This window comes from Hippocampus bargibanti, linkage group LG17 (genome assembly GCF_051943395.1).
Source record: "Hippocampus bargibanti isolate YZ-2025 linkage group LG17, ASM5194339v1, whole genome shotgun sequence".
Taxonomy (NCBI): domain Eukaryota; kingdom Metazoa; phylum Chordata; class Actinopteri; order Syngnathiformes; family Syngnathidae; genus Hippocampus; species Hippocampus bargibanti.
In genome coordinates, this window is record NC_142750.1 from 9,154,327 (window position 1) to 9,176,255 (window position 21,929).

The 21,929-nt window shown below is 40.7% G+C and overlaps 2 protein-coding genes and 1 non-coding gene across 5 annotated transcripts; 2 read left to right on the plus strand and 1 right to left on the minus strand.

Moving 5' to 3' along the window:
• Positions 1–432: 432 nt before the first annotated feature.
• trnat-cgu (transfer RNA threonine (anticodon CGU)) lies at positions 433–504 on the plus strand. The gene has a single exon. It is a non-coding gene; the product is annotated as a tRNA-Thr (tRNA).
• Positions 505–1,331: 827 nt separating this feature from the next.
• On the minus strand, positions 1,332–5,642 carry pla2g10 (phospholipase A2 group X). Its single transcript, XM_089019512.1, has 4 exons — positions 5,484–5,642; positions 4,287–4,470; positions 2,631–2,737; positions 1,332–1,871 (listed from the first exon to the last, which is right to left on the minus strand). The coding sequence occupies exons 1-4, from the start codon at positions 5,530–5,532 to the stop codon at positions 1,723–1,725; spliced, it is 489 nt and encodes a 162-aa protein (XP_088875638.1). The 5' UTR covers positions 5,533–5,642; the 3' UTR covers positions 1,332–1,722.
• Positions 5,643–7,356: 1,714 nt separating this feature from the next.
• On the plus strand, positions 7,357–21,924 carry zc3h7a (zinc finger CCCH-type containing 7A). Of its 3 annotated transcripts, XM_089019501.1 has the most exons (23): positions 7,357–7,476; positions 8,646–8,754; positions 9,524–9,563; positions 9,647–9,850; positions 11,807–11,965; positions 12,027–12,107; positions 12,209–12,262; positions 13,050–13,089; positions 13,176–13,471; positions 13,558–13,807; positions 15,243–15,271; positions 15,357–15,504; positions 15,589–15,747; positions 15,869–16,074; positions 17,051–17,151; positions 17,241–17,422; positions 19,243–19,316; positions 19,391–19,521; positions 19,593–19,695; positions 20,445–20,553; positions 20,640–20,764; positions 20,964–21,127; positions 21,365–21,924. In XM_089019501.1, the coding sequence occupies exons 2-23, from the start codon at positions 8,684–8,686 to the stop codon at positions 21,552–21,554; spliced, it is 2,916 nt and encodes a 971-aa protein (XP_088875627.1). In that variant the 5' UTR covers positions 7,357–7,476; positions 8,646–8,683; the 3' UTR covers positions 21,555–21,924. The 3 variants fall into 3 exon arrangements, with proteins under 3 accessions (XP_088875627.1, XP_088875628.1, XP_088875629.1); XM_089019502.1 differs by lacking the exon at positions 9,524–9,563 and having other exon boundaries at positions 9,687–9,850; XM_089019503.1 differs by lacking the exon at positions 7,357–7,476 and having other exon boundaries at positions 8,671–8,754; positions 9,687–9,850.
• Positions 21,925–21,929: the final 5 nt, after the last annotated feature.

Genomic DNA, 21,929 nt, shown 5'->3' on the forward strand with positions numbered 1-21,929 from the left:
AAGTGTAAAGTAAATAATGGCACAAAAAGTAATCTGGACTCGAAATGAATAAGGGAACTAATTAGATAACACTAGACAGTACAAAAGGGGAAACAAAATAAGATATTCTCATGAAAATGCGCGTTAATCAAGACCAACAGAAAATTGCGACTCACCCTGAATCTCCTCGAGATTGTTCTGGAAACTATGGGCGGGACATAGTGCCACACTGTGAGCCGTTGCGTCACTTCCTTCATAGTTTAATATTCTAAGCGCACAACTCCGTTACATATATACAATATGAACTGTATGAATATGAATATGAAATTTGTACAGATGACGGCTGAAGAAACCTTCTCATCGATGGACCACTCCTGTACGACTGAGAGTTTACACAGAAAAAATATGAACTGCAGTTATATTATGTGAAGTAAACGTGACTGGCATGCCGCAGGCGCGGTGGCCAAGTGGTAAGGCGTCGGTCTCGTAAACCGAAGATCACGGGTTCGAACCCCGTCCGTGCCTTTTACTAATCAGCCTGCGGGCGCTAAGGAGACAGTTTCAGAGTTATCGCCAATCAATTGTAAGGGCGTTGTTATTGGGTCGTCCTGAGTTCTCAGCTCATGACTTACGTACGTTTAACGGTATGTATAGGTTCTAAGACTCCTTCTGAGGAGTGTCCATCATGTATAGGTGTCATATAAAAATAACAAGTCGTTGCCTTGTTTTTGGTAACGTACAACTCAATGTTGAAAAGCTAATAATGAAACAGAATGGAGTAACTCTTATTAAAGTGAATACTAGTGAGAAACATGGCGCCATCTTCTGGCATCTTTAGGTAGCTTCCGGTAACTTGAACGTAAAAATACGTCATCACGCAGAAGCACAGAGCACGCTCAGTTACCATTAACTTTGTTGTTTGTTTTTTTTAATTTTAAATACGAATGTTTCTAATACACATACTATTATTTTTCATTTACGATAGCGTAAGCAGAGGAGAATAGTTACTTACGGAATTTTATGGTAATTTGACGGGATTTTGGTTTTATATAATCTTCTTTTCCTTTCGGCTTTTCCCTTCAAGGGGTCGCCACAGCAAATCAGTTTCCTCCATCTTTAGAGGTTTGATACGCATGTTTGTTTTGGCCAAGCTTTACGTCGGATGCCCTTCCTGACACAACCCTCTGTATTTATCCGGGCTTGGGACCGGCATTTTGGTCTTATATAATAATAATAATAATAATAATAATAATAATAATAATAATAATAATAATAATAATAATAATAATAATAATAATAATAATACATTTCTTTTATAAGCGCCTTTAAAAACTCTCAAGGTCACTCTACAGTCACAGTCACAAGTTTATTTCCCAAAAGAAAAAAATGACACCCCGATGACATCTTTAACACGAAGTAGTCACTTTTCCATTCACCATCCATGTCTCCTTCACATAAAGTTTAGGCTTGATGCAGTTTTTCCAATAACTCCTTTCAGTGACTCAGTGGAAAACACCACCCAGCAGTGATGTCATTCAGCAAAGACTTAAAAAAAAGATGAATATAGAAAATCCCAATTTCCCCAGAAGCTCGTTGTTCTCAAATAGTCATAAGACCAATTTTACCTTTACAAAGCATTTGTGTTGTAATTAGAAGTGAATAATAAGAGTCCACTGTTGCAACGCCGTATAGCCATTGATTATGAAACTCATTTTCTTCCGGTATCATAAATGTATGCTTGGGTTAGTCACTGCTACACTGTGGTCGGCGGAAGCCACACCACCAATTCGGCCACAGAGTGTATCTGCTTTGGTAGGGTGAATTTCGCATGCATATAGCGGCGTCCCGGTCACACTTACACAGAAGCTCGTCACACTTGTCAGTGAAATCACCTGCAATGGATGACACACTTGTTTTAGTCAATAGTGGAAAAGGAGGATTGACAGGATGCCACAGATTTGATTAAAAAAAGGACTAATCATACAGTGGCAATGTAATTGGAAGCACTGCTTGGATTTCAAATGTCTGCTTTTGTTTAGACACCCTTTTAAAGGCTGTACCCAAAAGCATGTTTGAACAAAGGTGATCAGACATTGCGCCATCGGCAACGTACTTGTTCATTTCCTAGAGGCTTTTTGTGCAGGTATGTGAGAGGTGTCTTATTCAGATGTGTTGTTCAAAGGAGGATTTGGAATTTTTAAGAAAAATTCAGCATCTCCATATGTAGATAATGAACACAGGCAATCACATTAACCCTCATATGTATGTGTCATACGGGTCAATTTTACTCATGTCCGTTTTTGTGTTGACAAAATGTGACGAACGGTGTCGAAGCACTGGATATCCTTTCTTTTTCCTTTCTTCAAAACAGTTCGGAAATATCCCAATGGGACAGCAAATATGTTGTGGATTTTTACATAGTAAAAATGACCCACAACATAATCAATGTGATTTTTTTTTTCAAACATAATATGAGGGTTAATAGTGAAAGCTCAATCTCATTGCAAAAACATTTTGGAATTGGGGTGTGTATATGTTTCCTCTTCACTGTGGTTGCCTCATTGACAATGGAAACAGACCCATTGTGTGCATATTTCGTGGTTTTGCTGTTTTATCACGGACATGAGAAAGGGGAACATAAAAAACAATACCACATTCAGGTGTCCCGTCATTGCAGGTCCAATCATAGCGATCTGTTTTAGGAAAGCAGCCCTGGCGCGATGCTTTTTTAAAACAGCAGTCATGCTCGTGGCAGCACCTGCGGCCAGAAAGAAGATTGTGCAACAGTCCGAATTTAGGCTCAGGGGATGGTCGCAAAGTGTTGGGTGGAATCACACTTTATTTTAAACATTGTTGTTTTTGGCAGCCTTGAGGTACAAAGGATAAAACGATGAAGTGAATTGAGATTTAGGTGTGGAATTGGGAAGTACTCGAAATGGTATTTAAAGGGCAACCAACGTCACTTTTTTTGTTTTTTAACTGACACCAGAAAAACGTTTTATAGCATCTAAAATACCCAAAACACGCAGTATGATATTTTTAGTCAAATGCAAAACACCAATAAAAATGACTTAAAGTGTCCAAAATCTGCAAAATTTGCTGCGAATTGGGCATTTTCAGAAAGTCCCCCCCCAGCCCCCCCCTGCCCCCCCAGTTCGTGACATCACGCCAAGACGTCTTGCATTACTGGAGAATTAAAACAATGGCTTCAGATTCGGATAATATGCTTTCTTGTTACACATCCAGTTATGAATATGATTCAAATAGTTCTGAAGAGGAAAGCATACATGTTTGCAATCGATTAAAGAATTTATTCCGTGTCATTTTGGGGCAAACGGGCGCGGGGGAATGTCTCACCCAAAAAGAGCCGAGAAAATGGCCACCAAGCTGTGAGGAATGAAATAGCCCGTTTCCAAAGGCTGATAAATTCCTTCCATGGAGCTTGGACTCCCTCTGCTGGTGGCTTTTGGATGTAACACAAGGTTTAAAAAAAACAGTACAGCAAAATACATTGACGTGATGGAAAAACGCCACAATGCGTCTTTCCATCACGGTCAGGAGGCGGTCCTTTTCTGACGTCACGTGAGGACTCGTCACCAACTCAAAAACAAGACTTCCTGAATGTTCAGCGCGACTCTTAAAACGTAAAATATAGCTATATGCGGTGGAATCGTATTAAAATATGCCCAGTAGAAGTCATTTGAAGCCATTTTACAAATTATGGACACAACTTGTCCGGAGACGTTGGTTGTCCTTTAAGGCTCCCCAAAGGCTTCCCAAAAAGATATTGGGAACTAGCAGATTCATAGGAACTAATTCATACCCTCTAGACCAGGGGTGTCAAAGTTATTTTTTGCCGCGGGCAACATTGTAGTTATGGTTTCCTCTCGAGGGCCGTTATGAATTTGGGGAACCCATTAGAATGTTTAAATCCCTTCAAATATTACATATAGAGCACATAGCAAATTAAAGAATAACTCGTTTTCAAATCTGAAGTCAAGAATAATGACTTTTATTGTGGTTCACATCCAAAAATATGAAATTTTGGCTCAGATTTTAGCAATCATCATGGAATTTAACAAGTTTGATTTGCTTTCGCGGGCCGAAAAAAAGATGTGGCGGGCCAGATTTGGCCCGCGGGCCTTGACTTTGACACCTGTGCTCTAGACCATATAATGTATAGGTGGGTTATATACTGGGTATCAACTGGGATTTTTTTTAGCACTATAAACACCTGAGGCGATATTTGGAGCAAACAACAAAAGGCGCCTTGATATCGTGTGGTGAAATATGCACTTTGCACTCACCAGTCAGTCTTATCCCGTGGCCAGCCCCAGCCCCCCAGTCCACAGTAGCACCCGTAGGAAGTGTAATAGAAAGGAGCTCTCCCAGTGCTGCATTTGATCATTCCCCCCAGCTCCAGCACACTTCGTTTGAAGCGAGGTGACGAGACGGCAGACGAGGTCGCAATGGACGCAGAAGCCGCAGCCACTTCATCAAGAGACAACAAGAGAAGAAGAACTCAGTTTGACATTTTTATTCCCACTTTAATTCCACACACAGGCTGCAGTTGTCACCACTATTGTAAAAAAATACATATTATGTACTTTAAATGTATGTTTGGATTTTTTTTCATTTTAAAAGAAAGAAAATCATGAAAAAATACAAACGTACAATTATTATCCTAGAATACTGTTACACGTACACAATATGGACAAAAATATTGGGGCAATCATTTATTTTACTCTAGCAAGACATCTTTTGACAATTATGTAAATCCAAATCCATATTCCTTCACCTCTTCCCTTTCTTTTTTGTCATACTTTTATCCATAGTCTTCTTTTGGCAGATGTTTATAAAGTGTTTGCTCGGAACGGAGTGCTTGCACAAACAGACATCCCGTTCAACTGAGAGTTGACTTCACAGTTACTCGCATCGGAAAGAGCTCATATGTGCCTGAAATAAGGCAAATGTCTAGACAGAAATATACTGTATGTGTATATCCCGGCGATGACAGAGAACATGCAGATATTCAAAGCCCGAATAAAAATAAATATGTCCATTTTTCTTTCGGCAAAGTTTTATAAACACTTTCAAACATCCCAGAAAAGGAAAAATACTCACAGCTGGCTCATTAATCCTCAACCAGGATGTACTTGCACATTTCAGTCTTTTTTAAAAGCCACTTCCTTTTTTAGAAGCCAATTGACCCATGTCAGGGAGCTCACTTCACTTTCAGTAAAAACAACAAAAACAAAAAAGGGAAACTTGGGCAATCCATGCATAGAATATTTTTATGGATTTGTTTGAGACGTTGGTCAACATCGTTTCAATCGCAATGGAGTGCAACACAATTCAAAAATACAGATGGAGGAATTTCAAGTCTTTTTCAACTTGGAATACGTCAAATTCTCCACTCAAGCTTCCTCTACAATTTTAAAAAGACCTGTGTGCCCACTCCCCCCTACCCATTTCCTTTCACTGAAGTTAAACAGCCAACTTACCTGCAAGGAGTAAAAGTAAATGCTGAAAGGCAGTCATGGCATGCGACATACAAGTTGCGGAGCTGCACAGTGATCACACCCGCGCTGTATGTGTGTGTGTAAAACATGGGCTGTGGATCTTTTTTTAAATGATGTCTGAATAATCTCCTGAGCATCCCATTGGCCAACGAAGCCTTGCGGTGTTTCAAACTGGCCTGTCGGCATATTTTTGGGGGGACGACACACTTTATGTACTGCTAATGTAATAAGGGTTATTGTTGAAATAAATGGTAGCTTACGTCAACTAAACTGGTACAGTGAGTTTATAAAATATATGTTACCATTATAAACACTTCTGTTGCTTAATAAAACAACTTCAGTTGGATAGAGCCCTGAGGTATCTATTATTGACAAATTGTAATGTTAAATATCATCTTTTCGTTGATTTTTTATCCCCGAAGAGTATTGTCAGCTCTATCACACAAAAGCCCATCACCATTTATGTTCTGATATCAGGACTGGGTTGAGTTATTCTCTTTTGTCCTTTTTTCAATAACAACACGTCAGTTTTTCATTCTGAGAGATAAAGAGTTTCCGTTTACCTCCTTTTCATATCCATCACATGTTCAGTAAACCAGTAATTGTGGTTTCGTTTTATTGTTATAAAATATCTTGTCCTGCAAGGACACAAATGAGAAGTGCATTTTGTGCTGAGGACCACTGAGAGGATAGAACGTCATTCTTCGTGTTCACGCGGGTGTGAGCGCGAATGGTTGTTGGTTTCTGTGTGCCCTGCGATTTGGCTGGCAACCAGTTCAGAGTGTCCCCTGCCCACTGCCCGAAGAGAGCTGGGATAGGTTTCAGCACCCCTGGTGAGGAACAAGGGCTTTGCAAGAAAAATTAATGCATGCATTGCATTGTAAATTGAACTTATTTTAGTTTGTACAACTTAAAGGACAACCGACGTCTCCGGACAAGTTGTGTCCATAATTTGTAAAATGGCTTCAAATGACTTCTACTGAGCGTATTTTAAAAAGATTCCACCGCATATAGATATATTTTACTTTTTAAGACTTGCGCTGAATATTCAGGAAGTCTTGTTTTTGAGTTGGTACCGAGTCCGTACGTGACGTCACTAAAGGAACGCCCCCTGACCGAAAAAAAGACATATTGTAGCAGTCCTTCCGACACGTTAATGTATTTTGCTGTATTGGTTGGTCTGAAAACCTTGTGTTGCACCCAAAAGCCGCCAGAAGAGGGTGTCCAAGCTCCATATAAGGAATTTATCAGCCTGTGGAAACGGAGGTGGGCACAGGAGGTCGCCATTTTGTGCCTCATTTCTGGTGATCGTTTCTCCCCAATGTTGCCTCAAAATGGCATGGAATAAATTCTTTAATCGATTGCAAACATGTGTGCTTTCCTCTTCAGAACTATTGGAATCATATTTATAACTGACGGTGTAACAAGAAAGCATATTCTCTGAATCTGAAGCCATTGTTTTGATTCTCAAGCAATGCAAGACGTCTTGGCGTGACGTCACAAACTGAGGGCGGGACTTTCTGAAAATTCACAGCTCAATTTTTTTGCAGATTTTGGACGCTTTAAGTCATTTTTATTGGTGTTTTGCATTTGAATAAAAATATACTGCGTGTTTTGGGTATTTTAGATCCTATCAAACGTTTTTCTGATGTCAGTTAAGAAACAAAAAAGTGACGTCGGTTGTCCTTTAAAGCTATTCATTGGATCTGAACTATGTTACAAATTGAAAAACTGTGGTAAAACTGGTGCACCCGGAAACTTTTGACGTGGATAGAGTACAGGTCGAAAACATGCTACTCTCTCCCCTCGCTGCAGGGGGCAGCACCGGTTTAAGTCGAAAGCGCCGTTATTTATTTAGTCGAGTAGAAAAACAAGCTTGAAAGGCGGCCATTTATCGCCACATCACATTTGGATATTTTATAAACTCTCGGATGCTGCTGGATTTGGGGCTTGTCTTGTTTACATGCTCATATACGTAAGTGTGCTCTACTAGCAGGGTTAACACTGTGTTTAACACAAGGGGGAAATGCTGGAACTGGTGTCTATTGTCCGCGTAGGAGACGTAGTTAAACTTGGGTAATGTCTATGGCTTATTTGGAACCAATCAACTTCCTAGAAATTACGCTTGGTAGCACCGTGGAGCTAGTTACGATCGCATTTCGCCCACCAAAGTGAAATCGTATATTTCCCAATCAAGAATCTCTGTTGGAGGCGCTATAATGTACCATAAGAGAACAACTGCTAATAACAAATATATATTGGCCAGGGGTCCATCGTGAGACACGTCCTCTTACGAGCCGTCGTGCGTCTCCCTCAGGACCCCGAAAGAAACAAACAGCGGCTCGGACAAAACGTCAACAAGTCGTGTAGAACAAAAACCCTGCTGGGGTTTTTTACTACGAAACGTCTGCCCCATACAAAGTATAGTGTGGCACGAATGAACGGGTACACGTCACCTCTTTCCGATGAGTGTCTATTAGTTATACATCCTCCAGCATAACTTATATTGAGTGTACTCAGAAATGAAGCGTAAAATGGTCCAAATATTTCGTAGGCCCCTTTCAACAATGAGATAAAAACTTAGTGTAGCGTCCATTAAACCGGTGACTTGTTCGTAGGTGGACTGGACTCTTGATTTGTCGCCTGTCAATTGCACTTGTGATTAATGTATCATGATTACGGTGTTGTGCGCGTGACGTCATTTCTCAACACGGAAGTGCGATCCAAACAGGATTTACTTAGAAATGAGGCGTAAAATGGTCCAAAGATTTTGTAGGCCCTGTAATGATATGAGTAAATCGTATTTGCTTGTTCGACTGCCTAAATGCCTGGCTATAGACCAAAGGAGCATGCGCTGCTGCAAGTCAGTTAAGTTAGTTGAGCGTCTACGACAGGCACACATATCACTTGCCTTCTCCCTCCAACCAAGAACCTCAACTCTATCCAGAAGTTGTATCATTTACCGAACACACTTACACGAAGCAACACAGGCCCCTTTCATTTCAAAAACAGGATGACAGTATCAAAAAAATGCAACAGCCAATCATTTGTGCTCATCATAATGGAGCGCGTGCCTGACCTTATCTCTGTGTCCGTGTCTTGCCAGAATTGAATAAAAACCTGTTCTGTTGTGTAATTTACCAGGCACTGACACCCAACAGTGGATACGAGAGTACGCAGTCATGTCGGGATTGGGCCCGGTGGACAGAAAGAGTCGTTGGCAGCAGATTCAGGAAGGGCTACAGTTTATCCAGTAAGTGCCAACAGTGAACGGTCCGGTTTGGTGCTCGACACTGAAGATGGAGTTTTGTTTCTGTTGCGAAAGCTCATACTGTTTATTGCTTCCAACTTAATTCATGAAAACATGCTCAGTTTATTTTGAAATTTGGTGATTTGTCTGTACAAATTTGAAGGTTTTGGACATTTCGCCTCCTATCCAAGAGGCTTCGTCAGCGAACTAAAGTCTGACTGGTCGTGTCGGCCCTATTTATATATCCCTAATGTCCAGACATGGTGGCTCCGGACACAGCTATGATAGGTCCCTACTCTCAGGTTGAGGGGGGCAGAGGACCCCTCCCTGTGGCCCCACTGATTGTTCCTACATTCCTGACTAACGACTGGCCTATTTGCCCCACTCCCACCGGTATCACCTCATCAGCATTACGACCCTCATCAGCATTACTAAAGTTGCCTAACCTGTTTTGCCTAAGCAGGCTATTGTATTGCAGGCTATTTATATATCCCTAATGTCCATGTCTGGACATTAGGGATATATAAATAGGGCCGACACGACCAGTCAGACTTTAGTTCGCTGACAAAGCCTCTTGGATAGGAGGCGAAACGTCCGAAACCTTCAAATTTGTACAGATGACGGCTGAAGAAACCTTCTCATCAATCTGTGTTACAATAAACTGGCACGTGTATGATACATAAATGTTGTGATTACCTTCAATATAAATTACCAACGCTAGTCAACCAGTATGTTGTGAAATCAAATAATTATAACGCTCGCTTGCTCATAGATCAACGCTACCATATCCTGGAAGTCAAGATCATTATGAGGTAAGCTATGAACATCTCCACATTTCAAAAAAACGAGTTTATACCCCAAATAATTAACCTTGTTTGTTTCTTTGTTTTTTCAGGTGTATGTTAAGGATCTTATTTGTAATCTTTTTGCTGAAGGCAATGACGTGTTTAAAGAGGGTGACTGGACCAAATCCATCGAGATGTACACAGAAGCCTTGAATGTAGCCGATTACGCCAAGTCTGAGGACATCTCCGTGGCCACCGGTTTATTCGAGAGACTTTACGCTAATCGAGCCGCAGCATGCCTAAACACCGTACCGGTGAGTTGCTTTTGTTTTGCCTGCACACCCCGCAGTCAGTACATGGCTAAACATAAAATCTGAATAAAATGGAATTCTAATCAGAGCAGATTGATGCGAAGGTTTCTTCAGCCGTCATCTGTACTTTTCAAAAAGGTACAGGAAAGGAAATGAATGAAAGGCAATGTGGCTCCTCACATTCATTACAGGAACCATGCTTTTTCTCTCCACATCACCGAGGCAGGACTGCTGCCAGCTTGTGAAAGTTATTACTTAAACGAAAACAATAAGGGCATCTTTTGACAGAAATGAAAGCAAAACACAAAACAGTGATGGTTCCATTTCTGCAGCCACAAGAAGTCACCTGTTGCGTTTTCTAGATTAGATTTTGAAAAGTACAGATGACGGCTGAAGAAACCTTCTCATCGATGGACCACTCCTGTACGACTGAGAGTTTACACAGACGAATCAGATCAGATGTGGAGATTTGCTAATCTAGAAAACGCAACAGGTGACTTCTTGTGGCTGCAGAAATGGAACCATCACTGTTTTGTGTTTTGCTTTCATTTCTGTCAAAAGATGCCATTATTGTTTTCGTTTAAGGACTAACTTTTACAAGCTGGCAGCAGTGCTGCCTCGTTGATGTGGAGAGAAAAAGCATGGTTCCTGTAATGAATGTGAGGAGCCACATTGCTAAATAAGGTCTTGAGTTGAAATAGAAGTGAATTTTTAATTCAAACTAATATCCTGATTGCATATCCATACTAATTGGATCACTTTTACGCACTCTTTTTTTGGATTTGATTGGATTAGCCTGTACATCAGGGACGTCCTGGTACAAGCTAAATGTTGAAAGCAAACAGGAAGCTGCAGCATCCATTGACAAAAAGAGATTGTCTCACATCTCCTGTCCCACGTAAATCCGCTTCAATACCAAGCCGCGACAGTTCCACATACTGTGCTCTGTACTCATGCTCCTTCACATAGTTTGGCACACTGTCACACTAAAACAGTCAACATAGCGGCTTAATTTCTCCATCAAACTTTGTCCAATCGCGTATCATGTGACTACTTTTTTTTTTCTGGTGACGGTCATCTTACCAGATATGTCCAAAGCCATTACTATTGCAAATGGTAGTTTGGTTCAACCAAATGATGAGAGCAGAGCAGAGTACTGTATTTATTCAAGAAACTTCTTCACTTTCTTCGGGTAACAGTATATCAATTAAAATATGAAGAACACCAAATCAAAACTCTGGATATTGGTAATTGTGCAAAACAGCAATGCTTGACTCACGTTTCAGTGTGGGCGAGGAAATGAAATGAAGCATTGTTTAAGAAATGGTAATCAACAATTTAAAAAAAGGAATGCGCGTGATGTGGTCTTTCTGGACATGTCTCATGTTCAGGAAATGCTTCACTCACGTTTCAGTGCGGGTGAGGCGAGGAAATAAAATGAAGCATAGCTAAAGAAATGGTAATCAACAATTAAAAAAAGGAATGCGCGTGATCTGGTCTTTCTGACAATCGAAACTGAAGGGCACCTTCACAACAGAGTAGCCATGGAAATGCTTCCCCCTGAAGCATTAAATATACTGGTACATGAGATTTTTTTCCCAGGCCTCGTTTATAACGAGCACGCAAACTGAGTTCTTTATGTAGAAAATTTTGCGCGTTATACGGTCGAAATATTGCTCGTGTGGCTAATGCATTTACAGATCCTTCATACACATTTAACCCACCACTTTGACAGCATTATTCAGTACGTCCTTCCTTTTTTTCACACCATCCTGTGATGAAAGCGTCACTGGACATGTCTCATGTTCAGGAAATGACCCCTCCTTTTGAATCCTGCATGTTAAATCTTGTGGAATGATGTTATTTGAATCACACTGTTGGCAACTACACCCTTATCTATGTGTTTATAATTGACCCTGTAGTTGTTACAAATGTGTGAATCAGATATATTTGTCTCAGGGACTGTACGATCGAGCGCTAGAAGATTGTGAAAAGGCCCTGCAGTACAATGAGTGCAACTACAAAGCACTGTACAGAAAAGCCAAGTCCTTAAAGGAGATGGGGAGGCATCAAGAGGCCTACGACGCTGTGGCCAAGTGCTCTCTTGTTGTGCCACAGGTGAGTCAAACCACCGGAATGTCTCAAATCAGACAAATTCCAATTGTGTTTTCTCTGTCAGGATCCCAGCGTTGTACGGCTGATTCAGGACCTCGCCAAAACGTTAAAGCTGAAACTTCGTAAAGCTTACGTAAGGTCGAAAGTAAGTTCTCTGGCCTCCCGGTCGCCATCAGTGTCGCTTTCCCAAGCTCGATCGCAAATGTTTGCGTGTTTTTTCAACTCTATTTTCTTTGCTTTTTACAGCCGGCTTTGAAAGCTGTGCAAGGATCAAGTGATCAGGATGCCGCTTGTGACCAGGTGACAAGTTAACGGCATTTTATCTAGTGAAACTGGAGTTTACAGGATTCAACCAAAATATTTTTTTAATCTTCATATGTTGAAACTGTTTAGATAATTTTGCACGTTAGGATATCGTTAAAACAGTCTTTTGAAAAATCATTCAATTTTTGGCTCCATCTAATCCTGATAATCGAATTTTAATTGTTATTTGAAAACATGCTGCGTACGCCACTTTTTAAAACTCATTCACTGCCAGATGTGAAAAATGTGTCTACTCCAGTGCCAGGGTTTTTGTCATTGTCAATTGAATATCAGGACCCACAGAATATTGAATTTTAGGACTACATAAATATTCAACGGAGCGTAAGAAACATTAGACTATGTTTTTATTAGAGAAAAAGAGTTATTTCCTAAATTATATGGATCAGGGGTTATATGAGCTTGAAATGAGGACGGCTGTCCAAAATACTATACAATACAATACAATACAATACAATACAATACAATACAATACATATTGGTTTATGTGGCGCTTTAACAACAGCTAAACCTGGAACAAAGCGCGAACATGGACGAAAAGGGAAAGGCTGCCCCGTTGTGGAAGGGAGAAAACATTACCAGAGGTCTGGCCAGCGCTTTAGCGGCACCCAAGTTAAAAAAAAATAAATAAATAATAATTCGGGAATGGCGCTCTACGTCATATTTTCAATTCCCGAATAAATTTGTGATTGGCAGTGAATGAGTTCACTGTCCCTCTTGCTAAGAAATGCGCCATTTTATGAACTTTATATCTGCACTTATTCAGGCATCCCAAAACGCCTTTTCCGTTGAAGAAATAGAAATTGGTGAGTCTTCAAACGACCGTCACAATTCTGAAAATGAAAATATGCCAATTTCATCTTTGACAACCCTATTTTTTTGTAAAATCCAGAAGTCCCAGATTTGGTATCGGTTATCAGTACACCGGTCACAACAGTAGAGGATCTTTGTCACCCCAGCAGCAGCAGCATCTCATCAATGTCTGCGTCAAAGTGTCCGGCCTTTGAGTCTTCATCTCTCCCCGTGTCTTCACCCTCACCTGTCTCTAACCCCGTAAACACATTTATGAATGGCTGCCAAACTAATAATGCACACTCGCTACTTGAGAGCAGTCAGGACTTAGACAACGTCATCATCGGTAATGACTTGGATGACCTGCTCGATCAAGCGGGTCCCGAAGTGGAAATGGTGCGTATGTTTAAAACAAAAATCTCCTTCCTCAGAGTCTCACAATTGACTCAGTTGTGGTGCTCTCGCTGTTTTTCTTTCCTCAGGGCATCTCCACAATGAAAGGCCTTCTTCCTTTGTCACCCACTATGCCCTCGGTCAACTCCATGTCAAGTCCCTTCCTTCTGCCGACTCACATCAAGCCTTTCCAGCGCGGCACCCAGCAGTGCACCGTCAATCTTCCGCCACCGTATCACCAATTCGGATCCAGTTCCGATTTTGGGATGGACACTTTTGAAACACTTGCCCAGCCTCTTGACACGCTGAATCGCCTTTCTTTATCAGATCCTCAAACAGGTACTCACTATTGTTTTTTTGCCATCTATGCACACATGACAACAGGCCAAATCTTTTTTTTAAAATAGTATTTAATTTTCCAAAGGTTTGATGTGAATTCTAGTCTTAAAAATATGTGTGATGAAAATGTTTTTTTCATTTCCAAAACAAACAAGAATTTGTAAATAATCTGCATTATGTGCTATTTACATGTTCCGTCAAAAACAGTAATAATAATAATAATAATAATAATAATAATAATAATAATAATAATAATAATAATTAATAATACATTTTATTTATAAGCGCCTTTCAAAACGCTCAAGGAGACGTTACAGTCACACAATAATGAGTGAGGGGATTTTAAATCATCTATGAATTGAGAGAATGTTAATATCTGTCCAAAGAGGCCTTAAATCAGTTTTGTCTTCCTGTTATGTTTCAGACCAAATTGACCAATGAAAATCAGTTAATTTTTTTATTATTATTTTTGAAGAAGTTGGGCTTTTTGTTGTTGTTTTTGTTGTCTTGTTTTCTTATTTGAGAAAAAAAGGACCCACCAAAAAAGTTCTAATTACCATTTAAAAAAAGTACTTTAATTAACTCATTCACTGCAAGATGTGCAAAAATGTGTCCACGCCACTGCCAGCGTTTTTGTCATTGTCATTTGAATTCCATGAATCACATAATATTGAGTTTTAGGACTACATAAACATTCAATACAGCGTTAGAAACCTTATACTCTCTTCTTTCATCAGAATAAGAGTTAATTCCTAAATTCTATGGGTCTAGAGTTATATGAGCTTGAAATGAGGGTGGCTGTCTAAAACACAATCCATTACATACATATTGGTTTATATGCGCTTTAACAACAGCTGCAGCTGGAACAAAACGCTAACATGGAAAAAAGGGAAATGCTGCCCCCTTGTGGAAAATAATAAAACCTAGCCAGAGGCCATGGCCAGTACTTTATCGGCACCCAGCATGAAAAAACAAAACCTAAACAAATTCAGGAATGGCGCTCTTCGTCATATTTTTAGTTTCAGAATAAATTTGTGAACGGCATTGAATGAGTTAAGTTGATATATGGTCCCTTACATAAGTGAAAGTTTATTAGTTATAGGAACCATCAATAACATGACTTGTTACAGATCGGTGGCACTCAGATCATGCACATTGTATCAAAATGTTTTAAATTAATTTTACTTGGACAAAAGTCTTGTCAAATCAGTCTGCTTTAGATAATTTACTTTTTACCTCAATAACCGCTTAACCTGGACTCATGATGGATGTCACATTTTTTCCCCCTAATTCTCTCCACCGTCCTCTCAATTTTCTAGCCTCGTTTGAAATAAAGATCCGCCATTTTAAATAATACCGCCGTTGGTGACAAGATTTTTCAATAACTAACAGAGACGACGTGACTCTCACAAATGATATGCTTGTACATTTTCAGATTATTCTTCAAATACATTCATGCATCAGGTATGTTGCTGTGACCCTCACGATGACATACTTGTGCAACTTCAGAGATTTTGACTTTCCTCCTTCTCTGTTCTGTTGGACACAGGTGAGCAAAATCGAAACGCCAATGGGGATGGCGATGGTATGGAATGGATTCCCTGACGTAAAGGGTCCTTTTATCGGCGACCCCAAGACCCCTTTAACCGAAACTCATGAATTCAAACAGGCGTGTTCACTTTGTTACATCAGAACAGGTGAGGAGTCCATTCTTGTATTGAAGCGCTGAGAAGATGGGGGAACAATACTCACGTCATCTGTTATTTGCTCGTTGTTGACAGGAACCGGCGTGTTTGATTACACGCTCCATACTCAAGAGCACAAATGCAAAAAGGACGTTTTACTTGGCAGACTCAAACATTTACCTGATAAAACATGGAAGCTGATTCGACCGAGACCAAAAAAACCCCAATATGTTGGCCCTTATTACATTTGCAAAGGTACAACATGCTTCTTCAGAAGCATTGCTTCAAACAGGAGATGCATTCATATCTGACAAGCTCGGTTTTAGTCAAAATGAAATGCTTTTCTTACCCCTCGTTTTCCCTCCGCCCATGTCAGATGTTGCAGCGGGAAATGATTGTCCCTATCGTGGTCGCTGCACGTTTGCATACTGTCAAGAGGAGATTGACATATGGACGTGGGAGCGGATAGGTCTTATATCTCGGGAACTTCTCCTGGATCCTTTTGGGCACAACTCCAACATTAGGCTGACCGTGGCTAAGATCTTACAAGAACACCCCGAGATATTTGTCTTTCTATGCGGAGTGAGTATACGGCATTTCTCCATCACCATCTCTTCGGCGGTGGAGAAACGACAGCCTTGTGACAAAAGTCTATCATCATTTTTAAATGTGGGGAGGAAAAGCACATTTTGTTTTGTGTTTATAATGATAAATTGATATAATGATAAATTGCTCATTTGCATACCTGCCAACTACTCCGATTTTGCCGTCATAAGTACGGTTTCCAGGATTCCATTCCGGGTTACGGTTTATTCAACCGAAAATTCCGGTTTCCAATTCAAACAATCAGTCAAAAATCATTCATTCAAAAATCGTTCATTCAACGTTCATTCAAAACACGAGATCGCTAAGGATGACATCTAAACTTAGAACAGGCGATCGGCACAGTGCCAGCTGTTAGCTTCCTTTAGATGAATTGCGCGAGCATTCCTGGAATCCAGAGTCAAGAGTTAGCCTCGTTTTTATCATTGTCTTGTAACGGCATCTGCCAGAGAAAAAGCAACAAAAAGTGAGAAATCTAAAAGAAAAGTACAGTCGTTTTGTGAGGAATACTCCCAAGCATTTCCAGGATTAATACTTCGGTCAAGAAAAGGTAAATGTGCATAATGTTAATGTGGATGTCTGTGAGAGTGACTGTTGTATGTCTTTGTGTGCCCTGCGATTGGCTGGCAACCAATTCAGGGTGTCCCCCGCCTCGTGCCCGAAGACAGCTGAGATAGGCTCCAGCAACCCCCGCGACCCTAATGAGGAATAAGCGGTACGGAAAATGAGATGAGAGATGAGATGAGATGGTGTTTTTAGCCTCATTTTAAATGGCTGTACATAAATGTTAAAAATTGTTTGACTTCAGGGGGGCGAACCCCCTGAACCCTGCCATATTACTAGGCTTTTCTGGTTTCAGAAGTTAGCAGGTATGCATTTGTCAGCGGCTGCAATTGTCGTTGGGCTGAAAGTTGACCGACAATGGAAAAAGTAAAAGCACACGTTTTGTCTTCAGGTGTGTTTTGACCACAAACCAAGAATAATCAGCAAAACCAACAAAGATAACCCGGCGCTTTGTTCTCACCCGGTAACCAAGCACGACTTTGAGAAACACAAGTACGTATGATTGTGGTCATTTTTGTTTTCATCCGAGAAGCACCCTGGAGTAAAATTGTTTTCTCTCATCGACTCTGTTTGCCTGCCAGGTGCCTGGTGCACATATTAAAGGACAGCACTGTCCGGTATTCCAAAATCCGAATGCTGAATCCCCTATACGAGCTCGACCTGTGTCGACACGAAGTGCGTTACGGCTGCATGAAAGGGGACGAATGCTTCTTCGCTCACAGCCTCATTGAGCTGAAGGTCTGGATGCTGCAGCATGAGCGCCGTAAGAGTTTTTTCATCTGATGGATGAAAAAGAACAAAGTACAGACACTCCCCTACTCACCGACATTCGAGTTATGAACAGTACATTTTTGTACATGTAGTATTCTCTCCAGTTGTAAATGCACATCTTGAGAAAGCATATATTTTATTAAATGTTTATTTTTCAGGACAAACTAACACAGGTTACTTAGACAAACCTTTAAGGACAACCAACGTCACTTTTTTGTTTCCTAACTGACATCAGAAAAACATTTTATAGCATCTAAAATACCCAAAACACGCAGTCTGATATTTTTATTCAAATGCAAAACACCAATAAAAATGACTTAAAGTGTCCAAAATCTGCAAAAAATTGAGCTGCGAATAGGGCATTTTCAGAAGGTCCCGCCCCCAGTTCGTGACGTCGCGCCAAGACGTCTTGCATTGCTGGAGAATCAAAACAATGGCTTCAGATTCGGAGAATATGCTTTCTTGTTACACATCCAGTTATGAATATGATTCAAATAGTTCTGAAGAGGAAAGCATACATGTTTGCAATCGATTAAAGAATTTATTCCGTGCCATTTTGAGGCAACATTGGGGGAAATGGATCACCAAAAAAGAGGCAGAACATGGCCACCAAGCTTCTGTGAGGAATTAATCAGCCAGTTTCCACAGGCTGATAAATTCCTTCCGTGGAGCTTGGTCGCCCTCTTGTGGCGGCTTTTTGGTGCAACACGAGGTTTTCAGACCAAACAAGCATTGACGTGATGGAAGGACTGCTACAATGTGTCTTTTTTTCGGTCAGGGGCATTCCTTCAGTGACGTCACGTACGGACTCGTCACCAACTCAAAAACAAGACTTCCGGAATATTCAGTGCAAGTCTTGAAACGTAAAATATAGCTATATGCGGTGGAATCTTTGTAAAATACGCTCAGTAGAAGTCATTTGAAGCCATTTTACAAATTATGGACACAACTTGTCCGGAGACGTCAGTTGTCCTTTAAAGGACAATTTTGTTAAATCAAAACACGATGGTGAATCGTTGTGTGTTGCACCAAGACTACTGATACTAGTTGACACAAATTCCCAGCAGACAAATCAGCCCATTTCCAACGGAGCTTGGGCGCCATCTGCATTTTCTGCGACGCTACATTGGTGTCATTGACGGCTCGAATTGATATGGGAGGACGTCTTTCTTTGATTGCAAACATTTATGCCCTTCCCTTTAGAACAATTTGAAACATATTCATAACTGGAAGAGTAACAAGAAAGCATCTTCTTCGACTCTGAAGCCAATGTTTTGATTCTCGAACAAGGCAAGACGTCCTGGCGTGACGTCACGAACAAGGGCGGGACCTTCTGAAACTGAAACTTTATGAGGTCATTTTGAAGTAGTTTTGGGACACTTTGTCATTTTTATTGTGTTTTGCATTTGACTAAAAATATCAGCCTGCGTGTTTTGGGTATTTAAGATGCTATAAAACGTTTTTCTGATGTCAGTTAGGAAATAAAAAAATGGTGTCGGTGTCCTTTAAACATACTTATATAAGCCTCAAACATACATTCCAAACAAAATATAGCATTGAATCAACTTACGAACAAATTCTCCTTACGAACGACCGTTCAGAATGTATCTCGTTCGTAAGTTGGGGAGCGTCTATGGGTAATTGATGTAGGACCAATATCCATGCATGTAGTCTTTCTGATTTCTTTCCCTGCCTCAATAATTTTAAAACAGTTCTGAAAATTACTAAGTGACAAAGTATAATCACCATTTTGTGGAAGTTAAATCTGCACTCAAAGGATTTTTGATGACATTTATTTTTGTTCTCACGCAGGTATCAGTCATGAAAGTATTGTTCAAGAGGCCACCACGTACTGGAACACTAACATCGCATTACAAGGTGGCCAGGTAAGACTTCCCGTCGTCATATTAATTTATTGGAAAAAAAAAAAAAACCTTCTCATGTCCTTCTCATCCATCAGCTTTCCAGCCAAAAAAGGTTCGGGCCTCCAAATTTGAAGATGCTGTTTGTTTGTAGTATGTGTTGGAGAAACGGGCAGCTAAGTGAAGCGGACAAGAATAAAAAATATTGCTCAGCTAAGGCAAGGCACACGTAAGTCCATGTGTAGGCCGGAAGTGACCAGACTAATTGGCGCCTGGTGCTCAGCTCGTTTTCTTATACAGGTGGGCCAAAGACAACCGTGTTGTGCTTGTAAGTTCTATTGAAAGGAAAAAGTGGACAACGGTTAGAGCCTTCCCGAAAAAGCAAATCCCGGCTCAGTTTGAGGTACGCAATCAAAAATACATCTGTGCAAGCTCTCAGTCGTCCAGGATTGGTCCATCGATGAAGAGGTTTCTTCAGCCGTCATCTGTACTTCTGTGAAGGTGTCGGACGTTTCGCTTCTTATCCAAGAGGCTTCATCGGCGAACTAAAATTTGCTGGTAGCTCCTAAAAGCTAGCTACCACTCATTTGACAACAATGAAGTTAAAATCTTAGCGAAAGAAAATAGATCGTTTGAAAGGGGAGTAAAAGAAGCTATTTTCATAAAACAGCAAAACCCTTCACTAAATCGCCATGGTGGTGAGGTTTAATTTGGATCGTTCTTACAACACACTCCTGAGAGCATTACCACACAGGCTTAGTTATGCTGATGAGGTGATACCAGAGCAAATTGGGCAATCAGGCCAGTCGTAGACCATAATCAGTCAGGACAATAGAGGCAATCAGTGTAGCCTCAGTAAATGGTCCTCTGCTCCCTCCAACCTTAGAGCAGGGACCTATCATAGCAGAGGTCTGGCACCGCCACCCCTGGACAGTAGGGATATATATGTATAGGGCCGGAGCTACCAGCAAAATTTAGTTCGCTGACGAAGCCTCTCGGATAAGAAGCGAAACATCCGACACCTTCAAAAAAGTACAGATGACGGCTGAAGAAACCTTTTCATAGGTAATCAAAAATAATGATCTGATTTGAAAAAGAAAAAAAGTCTTCATAATGTTTAATAATAATAATAATTTTTTAAAACCCCCTTAGATTTGTCAGCATGTAGCAGCCAGCAAGAAGTGTCAATATGTCGGCATTTGCACGTTTGCTCACAGCACAGAGGAGCAAGACCTTTGGACATTCATGAAGGAAAGCAACAGTGAGTTTCCTTTTTTAGCGGCAGAACTACAAACAGTTGACCTGGCTTGATGTGACGCTAGCAATCGGGTTTTGGTGCTTTCCCAGTTGCAGATTTTGATCAGCTTTATGACAAGTGGCTGCAGTCTCAGAAGGGTGAGGAGAGCGCAAATGTGTCTGTGAGGGAGAACGGCAAACCCATTCATATGCCCACAGACTATATGGAAGAAGTGGTGAGTTAAAAAAAAGAACAACTACGTATTTTTATTCCTGACTGATCAATTTGTAAAACTGCAATCGTAAACATGTTTTTCCCACTATGGATGTACAATTGTGCTAAAAAAATAAATGTGACCCAGTTTGGGTTGATGCCATTGTATGCACAATATCGATGATGACCTCAACTAAGTGTGACTTCTGTGTCGGATGCAGGCTGGCAATCACTGCTGGCTGTGCGGTAAAAACTGCAATAGCGATAAGCAGTGGCAAAAACACATCACCTCGGAGAAACACAAAGACAGAGTCTTCACTTCCGAGGACGATCACAATTGCTGGCAGTATCGATTTCCCACTGGCACTTTTAAAGTCTGTGAGAGGTAAGATTTGGGAGATTACAGAACACACAAATACTAGGCTCTCAATATCTACGATGGAAGTTTTTAGCTTCAGACTATTTTTAATTTCACCCACATTGTAAAATGCATGAAACAGTACTGACCACAGTAAGCTGTAGAACAGGTTTTAAAGTTCTGCCATTGGTCCATAAATTGCTGAATGGTTTAGTCCTGGTTACATTGAACACGTGATTGACGTTTGGTGGTGTTTTGGGACAGGTTCAACATAGGGATGTGCACAGAAGACGACTTGTGCAAGCTGGCCCATGGTGAGCAGGAGCTCCGGGAGTGGAAGGAGCGACGGGAAGTGCTTTTGATGAAATTGGCCAAAGCTAGAGAAGACCACCTTATAGCACCTAATGACAATGATTTTGGAAAATACAGTTTTCTTCTTAAAGACATCAACTAATGGCATCAAGATCACAATATGAGAAGGAGTATTCCAAACTTGAGATGATCTCTGAGGTGTCCAGGAAGTAAACCAGGATGGATTACGGCATTAAAAAAAAAAAAGCAGCGTCAGACCAGTCCAAAGGCGTTAGCTTTGTTGCCAATCAAACAAATGGACGCATTAACCAAGAAGCTGTGCTCTGCATTGCTCACTTTAAAAGGGTGATGGACATAGCACGTTGTCTGACAGTTCAACATACAAACACACATTTGACAATTTGTTTTAACAAGTCAACATACTTAAATAACAGCACCAACTATCAACAGCGAGCACACCAAATCAAGCTCCTTTGTGTTCTTTTTTTTAATTAAAGACATCCTTAAATGTATGTTT

Coding starts and splice junctions, on each gene's coding strand:
- zc3h7a (XM_089019501.1), top strand. CDS start 8,684: ATGTCGGGATTGGGCCCGGTGGACAGAAAGAGTCGTTGGCAGCAGATT. Junction 9,564..9,646: donor GAAGTCAAGATCATTATGAG/GTAAGCTATGAA, acceptor TTGTTTTTTCAG/GTGTATGTTAAGGATCTTAT. Junction 12,263..13,049: donor AGGATGCCGCTTGTGACCAG/GTGACAAGTTAA, acceptor GCACTTATTCAG/GCATCCCAAAACGCCTTTTC.
- pla2g10 (XM_089019512.1), bottom strand. CDS start 5,532: ATGTCGCATGCCATGACTGCCTTTCAGCATTTACTTTTACTCCTTGCA. Junction 2,738..4,286: donor CCACGGGATAAGACTGACTG/GTGAGTGCAAAG, acceptor TTCTGGCCGCAG/GTGCTGCCACGAGCATGACT. Junction 1,872..2,630: donor TGACGGGACACCTGAATGTG/GTATTGTTTTTT, acceptor CATCCATTGCAG/GTGATTTCACTGACAAGTGT.